Raw genomic sequence first — 8654 nt, forward strand, 5'->3', positions numbered from 1 at the left:
CCTTAGCAGCCACCAGAAATACCATAACAACCATTTAGCAGCGCCCTAGCAGCTACCAGAGATACCAAAGCAACTGCCCCGCAACACCCTAGCAACCACCCAAGATACCATAACAACCACTTAGCGACCACCAGGGATAGCATGACAACCACCTATTAACATCCTACCAAGCACCTTCAGCACCATAGCAACCACACTGCAAGACCTTAGCAACCTCCTGATATAGCATAGCAGCCACTTAGCAACACCTCAGCAGCCACCAGAGATACAATAACCATTTAGCAATGCCCTATCAGCTACCAGAGATACCATAGCAACCGCCCTGCAACACCCTAGCAACCACATAGTAAGACCCTAGCAACAACCCAGCAACCATCTAACAACCTCCTAGCAACACCGCAGCAATACCAGGGAACCTCTTAGCTGCAGTCACTCTGTGTTCTTCAGGAAATGCTCTTGTCTCCTTTCATTCTGTTACGTTGTTGCAGCTGGACGAATAACACACGACCTCTGGGGGTCGCGAAGAACGATGAAAAGAGCATATGGGTTCTAGGAGAACATAAATGTGAACTCCGGCTCATCTTCACCGTGAGTACCTGCACGTCTGCACAGGTAGAGCCGAACGTAGGAGTAGGAGTAGTATCAACAGCATCAGTTATTATTATTATTATTATTATTATTATTAGCAGTAGTAGTAGTAGTGGTAGTAGTATTGGCAGTTAATATTATGATTATTGTTTTCAGATATTAGTATTATTTTTATTAGTCAGCAATTATTAGTATTACTTACTACTATTAATTATAATAATTATTTCAACGTTGTAAAATAAAATCATATTTCATTTCTTCATATTCATATTGATGCACATACCCGGTTTTCAGGTGGTGAAGCGGTGGCTGGTGTTCAGTGGGGAACTCCAAGTGCCTTCTGGCAATTTTTGCAATGAAAATAAATTAATAAATAAATAAAATAATGTAGTTAATTGTGCAATTTTTAGGTCACTTTAATTGAATAGAATCACCATGATTGTTTATATAAAGGGAGATTCACTCGAAAGAGGCCCCAAATATTCTGCTGTAGCTCCCGTTAGGATGAAGCATTTTCGAACGGCCTCCACCACTAGAAGGGATGAATGATCCCATCTTATAAAGCTCTTTGAAGGTACGTCACGAACACCATATTTCTTCCTAAATTCACTCTGACATCGCTTAAACGAATTGGTGACCCAATAGGTTTGCACCATGAAGACACGCCGCTCAGTGCTGAGTGAAGGGGCATGGGGGTCTGCACCCGGAAGTTGCAAATGAAGGTTAATGTCGTGACGGCTGTCCGGCGCCTACCTCATCACTCTGACGCAGGGGCATCCCGGCTTGTTCGAAGCTCCATATACTGAGGAGCTCATTGTTTCGTTAGATTACTTTGTTCTAGAGAGAGTTATTACAGAATATTCGGGGCCTCTTTCGAGTGAATCTCCCTGTATATATATGCACTTATCGTCTGAAATCTCACTCAGTCTCCCAGCTTACGCTCGCACTTCAGTTGGCCACGTGTGGGAGTTTCCTGTGAATTCTAATTGAAATAAAGTGTTACTGAGTCGGTATTTATTTAAATAATGCTTTATTTTTTTTTTGAATAATCTGAAGGTCAACACACTCAAAAAGATGGTTCTTCAAGGGTTCTTTAGTAAAGAAAATGGTTCTATGTACAACCTTTTTGAAAATGGCACATTGTCAAGCTTGTAACAACAGAATAACCCTTTTGGGTGCTATATAGAACCGTTTTCAAGAAAGTTCTAGAACCATCAACAGCACATTTTTCATCAGTCTGAAGAATGATTTTGTGATGCAAAGAACCCTTTAATCATGCAAAGGGTTCTTTGAGTGTTAATGATTCTATATAGAACCATTTTCTTTACTAAAGAACCCTTGAAGAACCGACTTTTAACCGAGTGTCGTAAGCATCATTATACTATTTTTTTCCAAAATGTTAAACAAGGTAAACTTGGAAAGATCAGGACTGAGGTCATTGATTACCACTTGCAGTCAACAAACTGAAGTCGGTCATTTCAGTTTATTATTTCTGCTCGGATTTTACATTTTGGAGGTAAACAGTTGTTTACATATATGAGCTTTTGCTGGTCTTTAGTGTCACGAGGCAATGTTTAAAAAGCAGAACCGATGTTTCACACCTTGAGCTGCAGACATGAATTACTCAGACATCGGCTGCTTCCTGATTGGAGAGATGCATCACGTTGGCCAGATTCATTTCCATAAAGCTCAGCTCCAGCCAACTTTTCGACAAACCACAACCCCAAATCCGACTCGCCATAACTGTGATGCACGGCATGGCTGTGTCTGATGGAACCGAAGCTTCCTATTAAAAACGAATGGTGTACATTGTGGTGCGTTGATGCGCTGGAGCAGTGTAAATGCACCGTCAGGGCCCTGACACACCAAACCCAACGTCTCCCATTGTTCAGCACCTGTGCTCCACCGTCCCCAGTAGATTTTGCGGTGTGTTCCACAGTGTTGGCTCTAGTCGGCCCTTGTCAGCGCCAGTTGAGCCAACTGAATCAGCAGCTTTAGTCAGCAGAGAGAGTTTTCTGATTGGTTGTTCAGCTTAGATAGTCAGTGCATGAGAAGAGAAACAGTCAAGGAAACACAGAATATCTCATTTCTAATATTCAAATAACACAATGAAAAAACATTTCTCAATAAACAAGAACTCAGTCGAGCTATGAAGGAGCTCAGGCCCACTGACACTTCAGGTACCAGCATGTTTTGTCATATAAACATCAACGTGTGCCACAGTTTAATGTAGAAACCTTCACTTTATAAGTAGCCTTTGTTTATCTGATTACCACCATTATTATAATGCTAATTTCTGTTAGTGGCTTTGTGATCGCTAACGGTGGCATACCTTCACTTTAAACACTGGTTTTAATGTCCTTTATGGCAGCTCTACCTTAACGGACATTTGAAACTTGTAAGATGTTTAAGTCACACTTTATTTACTTTTTATGCGGCAGTTATACAGTGAACGTTTAAGTAAATACTTCAGTTTAAAGCCTAATTCTGAATCTTAGCTTAAACAGATTGATCTAAACAATTAAATAAAATTTCTCGTTCATGTTTCCCTGCAGCTCTCTGTAGTTTCCGACAAACACTGGCAAACGTCTTTCTGTGACGTTCAGCTTGGTGGAGAGAAAGACAGCGATGGTGAAGAGGATGAAGAGGAGTCTAAGTCTAAAGGGTCATGTGAGGAGCCAAATAAGGAGGTGCATGAAGAAACGTTTGTGAAACAGTCTGAGGAGCCACACGAGGAGAGGCAAGACGGAACCTGTGAGGAGCAGTCTGAGGAGACATCTGAGGAAGTATGTGAGGAGCCACATAAAGAAACACATGAGGAACAGTCTGATAAGGCGTGTGTAGAACCATGTGAAGAAACGCATGAGGAACAGTCTGAGGAACATTGTGAGGAATATAAACCAAGGAAAACGTTGATTTCAGCTGCAGCTATGCATAGAGGTACGTTCCTGCCCTAAAAAGCAGGGAACCCCAATATCTGCCTCATGCAAAATACTGATATCAGTCACGCTTTCAACTCCGCAGATGATTTATTTAGCCTTCTGTTCAGGCTGAACACAGAAAAGCTATGTTTACTTCAAATGTTATCCCCTTAAACCCTAAGAGTCTGTGTGGGGGTCCACATTTAAATGTAATAACTACAAAACTGTATGTATTAGTTTAATATTAGTCACCAAGTAATAGCAATATTTACTGAATAAATTTTGCACTAAAATCACTGTAATGCATGGCATCTTTTGGCTAATAGCCTGTTTTAAAACAGCTTTGAACATGGCTAAGCTAATCATTCACCATCAGAAGTTAGACATTATTTACCCTTAACAACAACTTTAACGGCCCAAGTACGGAGGCTTGAGGTACCTACCAGGGAAAATCGAGCACCTCCTTGCGGAGCGTGTGTTTATTTGGCTGTTAAAGAACTATTTGTGGGATTCATAGACCACTATGTTCCACCTGTGCTCACTCTGTACCTTTCCTTCGCTCCACACTCAGGGTTTATTGTGTGTGGAGATGTCAGAGGGTACATGTGGTCCTACCAGCCACCAAGCATGACCTCGAGTGAAAAAAGACAAGTAAGCGTTCTCTTTCTTATTTCTTACAGGGGTGGGCGTGAGTAATTGACTCATAATTGACTCGAGTACTCATTACAGAGCTACTGGTAAAATACTGCTAAAATACACATGAGGATCTCTCAGTGAGTGTTTACACTTAATAATCAGATAAATGCAGAAAATCAGACTGTGTCAGTAACTGGTTCAGTGTGTTTACACTTAATAATCAGATAAATGCAGAAAATCAGACTGTGTCAGTAACTGGTTCAGTGTGTTTACACTTAATAATCAGATAAATGCAGAAAATCAGACTGTGTCAGTAACTGGTTCAGTGTGTTCACGCTTAATAATCTGATAACTGCAGAAAATCAGACTGTGTCAGTAACTGGTTCAGTGTGTTTTCATGCTCTTGGGTAATCAGATAATGGGGAAACTCCAGGTCTACATGAGTCAGACAGTAATCAGATTTCTGCTTTGCAACCGGCCAATAAACTCACAGAATAAGACGTGGCATAAACGTAACATAAAACTCAAACTTCATGCCTTCACTCCAAAAGTGTTTTGCTGCGTCTCACGGCAACGCTGCTGGCTTATTTCCAGTACTGCTGCATGTTTTCACACATGCACAGACTGAGAAATCTGAAAGAAATCAGAGTAAGAGTTCACATGCACTGAGAAATCTGATTACTGAGCTAAAATCCAGCCTTTTTTATCAGATTTTTGAATCAGATTTCTAGACCTTTCTCCGATCTAAGAAATCAGAGTGTGCTGTTTACATTGCCATTTGAATAATCAGATAGCTGCAGAAATCCGATTATTATCGGATTATTGAGTGCATGTAAACTCATTTACCTGTTAATGACTTCAAACTAAACTTGAATAACAGAGGTGCTTTCAGTACAGTGACTATATTTTGCTCTGAAAGGCTCATTGTTATCTTAATATACTATTTACCCTTTAAAAAACTTCTGTATTTTAACGGAGGCTATTGTTCGTTTATTTTTTAAGCAGCTATCGAATGTGCCATATAGCAAGGAACAGAAAGCCCAGTTCTGTTTTGGTAATAATGCTGTTAATAAAGCAGAAGGTAAAGTTGGTCCCTCAGTTGAACTATGTGTTTTTCTCTGATGCTCTTAGGGAGTTTCTCCTTGTCCTGGTTCCTCTCAGTGGTTCTTCCTCAAGCTCAGTTTTTCTGGAAAGCTGATCTGGGACAGTGGTTTTAGGAAGTGCTACACAAATAGAACTGTAATGAACTGAACTGAAGGCAGTGTTGGTGAACATGGCTGATGCTTTCTGACCCCTGTAGGCTCACAGTGACCAGGTCAGCGTGCTTCGCCTCACAGATAGAGCCATTATCTCTGCCTCTTACGATGGGACTGTCAAACTGTGGGACAGAAACACAAAGAAACAGGTGCTTTTACACATTTCTCTCTGAGTGAGTGCTCACTACCGTGCTGAGTGTGTGTGTGTGTGTGTGTGTGTGTGTGTGTGTGTGTGTGTGTGTATTAAATATCTTTGGAATCACTCACATTTGGACACACCTGACTGAACATATGGTTTTCATAATATTACAGACGTTTTCATCTAAAGGCTTAAATTTCATAACTGCTTCAAGTTACGTTCATCTAACTAGTTGTTACCAAATTATTTGTAGTAATTACTAAATAAAGTTTTAAGATTAATAGCACAGTTATATGCAAACGTTTAGACACCCTGTGGTCAAATTAAATTTTTTGTTGATTTGAATAAAGTGAAAATAAGTTAACACATCCTTGTTTTTCTGCAATTTTTAGTGCATTTTCTATTTATTTGAGTTTAACATATTGGAAACGGTTAAACATAAAATGTGCCATAACTTTCGCACATGCTGCCTTTAATTTTTTTCCCATATAAGTTAAATTCAGTTAATATACAGTACTTGTGTTTTTAAAAGTGTGTTCTCTATAGAGGATGCATCTATTTTCACTTAGAAATTAAACAAAAACAGGTAATTTGATCCAAACGTTTGTATATGACTGTATGCACTACTGTAGTATACAGAGTTCTTTTTAAACAATAGTTTTAAACATGGCTCAGCTAATCAGTTTTCATTTACCCTCAGATGTCAGACATTACTTACCCTCGACAAAAACATTAATGGGCCAAGTATTGAGCCTTGAGGTACCCCACATGAAAAAAATATTTGAAATCAGCTATTACACCATGAGTATTATTTACAATGACAACTTACACAAACATGCTGTTTTAATACCTTCAATCCCCACAATGCACTTTCAAACACGCAGCCCCTCCCAAAAAAGTGCTTTTCATTCAAAACTTTAATGAAATTTAGTGTTAGAAAATGTTGAAGTCCAGATATTTTATCCGTGTTATATACAGTATGTGCCTCATTAAAAGTTCCTTATGTGTTATCACGTCGTTCTAATGTCGTCACTATTACTCTACGATGTGGAAAACAGTAAAATAAGGAAAAGCCCCTTTATGAGTGGGCGTGTTCAAACCTTTGACCAGTTCTGTACACGTTCTTTCTGTCCCTCTGCGACTTTCTCTGTCCTTCTCCAGGTGGGTCTGTTTGTTTGTGGGGCTCCGGTGGAGATACTGGAGGTGAACGAGGATGACCCCGGTCAGCTGATGTGCGGAGATGCCTTGGGGCAGGTCTACTTCCTGTCCTGGACTGGGTGAAGCCCCCCAACGCCTTTACATTCAGGCTGCAGACACGCCCCCAGCTAGTTAATCATGGATAGTACACTATACACTATAAGTGTTCCTGCAGCTCATTTTGCCGTTTACACTAGCATTCAAGAGTTTGGGGTTATATTTACAGGCTTTATGTATTTTCTCTACAATAATAACTATAGTGATTTTAGGGATGCACAGGTAATGAATTTATATGGGTGATTCTGATTATTTATCCTCAACAAAAACATTAATGGGCCAAGTATTGAGCCTTGAGGTACGCCACATGAAAAAATATTTGAAATCAGTGAATAATTACTCCATGAGTATTATTTACAATGACAACTTACACAAACATGCTGTTTCAATACCTTCATTCCCCACAATGCACTTTAAAACACGCAGCCCCTCCCAAAAAAGTGCTTTTCATTTAAAACTTTAATGAAATTTAGTGTTAGAAAATGTTGAAGCCCAGATATTTTATCCTTGTTATATACAGTATGTGGCTTGGGGTGAAGCCCCCCAATGCCTTCAGGCTGCAGACACGCCCCCAGCTAGTTAATCATGGATAGTGCACTATACACTGTAAGTGATGTTCTCAGGGTTCCTGCAGCTCATTTTGCCGTTTACAATAGCATTCAAGAGTTTGGGGTTTCTTTACAGCCAAACTGACTGATTTTTATTAACTTCTTCAAACCTGAAGCTGTTTGGACTATTGAACACATGAAACACACGAGCACATTTCCAGCACTTTCTATTACACAAAATCACAATATAAATAAGTTTTTGTTCTTTAAGGGGCCACATTAAAAGTAAGAAGCAATTGGCTATTTAGCACAATGAGTATAAATATATTATGACACTATTATTGTTGTTATACTATGTACTGTAAGTACAAAACAGCAGTTTAAATTCCAGCTTCTATTCTTTTCAGGAGACTCACTTTCAGTTTCTCAAAGAATCTGCAGACACACCTCCAAAGTTCAGTCTTAGAAGTTTTCTGCTTCTCACCATCTCTCAAAGATGAAAGCTTGAAGTGCTGTTTATCTGATGGGGGCAGTTTTGGTGTCTACCAGGTCTTCCAGGTGGTTGTTAGGAGACACATTTTCTCTGTAGCTTTTAACTCCTGAAAAACGAATAACTGGACACTAAATAAATTCTTACTTTTGCACAGTATATTAGGTGGAGCAGCATTTAAGTACAGTGTGAGTGTGCTGACCTGGCTCATATTATCTGTCAACACAGATTGGCCAAAATCAAAATAATACATTTTGTCAATCACGCCTTTGTAGCAAAGTTAATTCCGATCGTGGCTGATTTCCATACGATGGCGAGACCCTAGTGGGTTTAAATATTACAAACTAGATCCCAAAAGAGATTTTAAGATACTTTATTTAAAAAATTGAGTTTAATTGGGACATTTTAATTGGGAAATAATAAATCATAAACTGTAATATTCTGACAGTAATTTTTTTGAGGCATTTAGGATGATAATTTTATTAGAACTTTTTGATGTTCTACAGCTTCCTCAGTCATTTTTGAGTCTTCTACAGCTCTGTTCATCATTCTGAACATATCTAGAGCATCTTTGTTTCTATTTACGGCTTCTGAGTGTAATAACAATGATTTGAAGTGAAGCTGTAGAGAATTAACATTAGAACCATTTTAGACATTTTTCTGCAATGAAATTGGGTTTAGAGTGTTGAAACATTGATCCCAAACTTTTGAATGGTACATTCTTATGATGTTTCTTCAAGGGTTCTTTAGTAAAGAAAATGGTACTACATAGAACCACAAACACTCAAAAGGAACCCTTTGCATGATTAAAGGGTTCTTTGC

General features: G+C 39.1%; 1 protein-coding gene across 2 annotated transcripts in view; it reads left to right on the plus strand.

The window, feature by feature from the left end:
- LOC118826273 (telomerase protein component 1-like) overlaps positions 1–7746 on the plus strand; it is a 60221-nt gene extending 52475 nt beyond the window's left edge. For both annotated transcript variants that reach the window (XM_036597194.1, XM_036597195.1), the window contains exons 44-48: positions 489–588; positions 3144–3528; positions 4081–4160; positions 5446–5550; positions 6702–7746. In XM_036597194.1, coding sequence (XP_036453087.1) covers positions 489–588; positions 3144–3528; positions 4081–4160; positions 5446–5550; positions 6702–6821 — 790 coding nt within the window. In that variant the 3' untranslated portion in view covers positions 6822–7746. The remainder of the gene's footprint in view (positions 1–488; positions 589–3143; positions 3529–4080; positions 4161–5445; positions 5551–6701) is intronic.
- Positions 7747–8654: the final 908 nt, after the last annotated feature.

This window comes from Colossoma macropomum, unplaced genomic scaffold (genome assembly GCF_904425465.1).
Source record: "Colossoma macropomum unplaced genomic scaffold, Colossoma_macropomum, whole genome shotgun sequence".
Taxonomy (NCBI): Eukaryota; Metazoa; Chordata; class Actinopteri; order Characiformes; family Serrasalmidae; genus Colossoma; species Colossoma macropomum.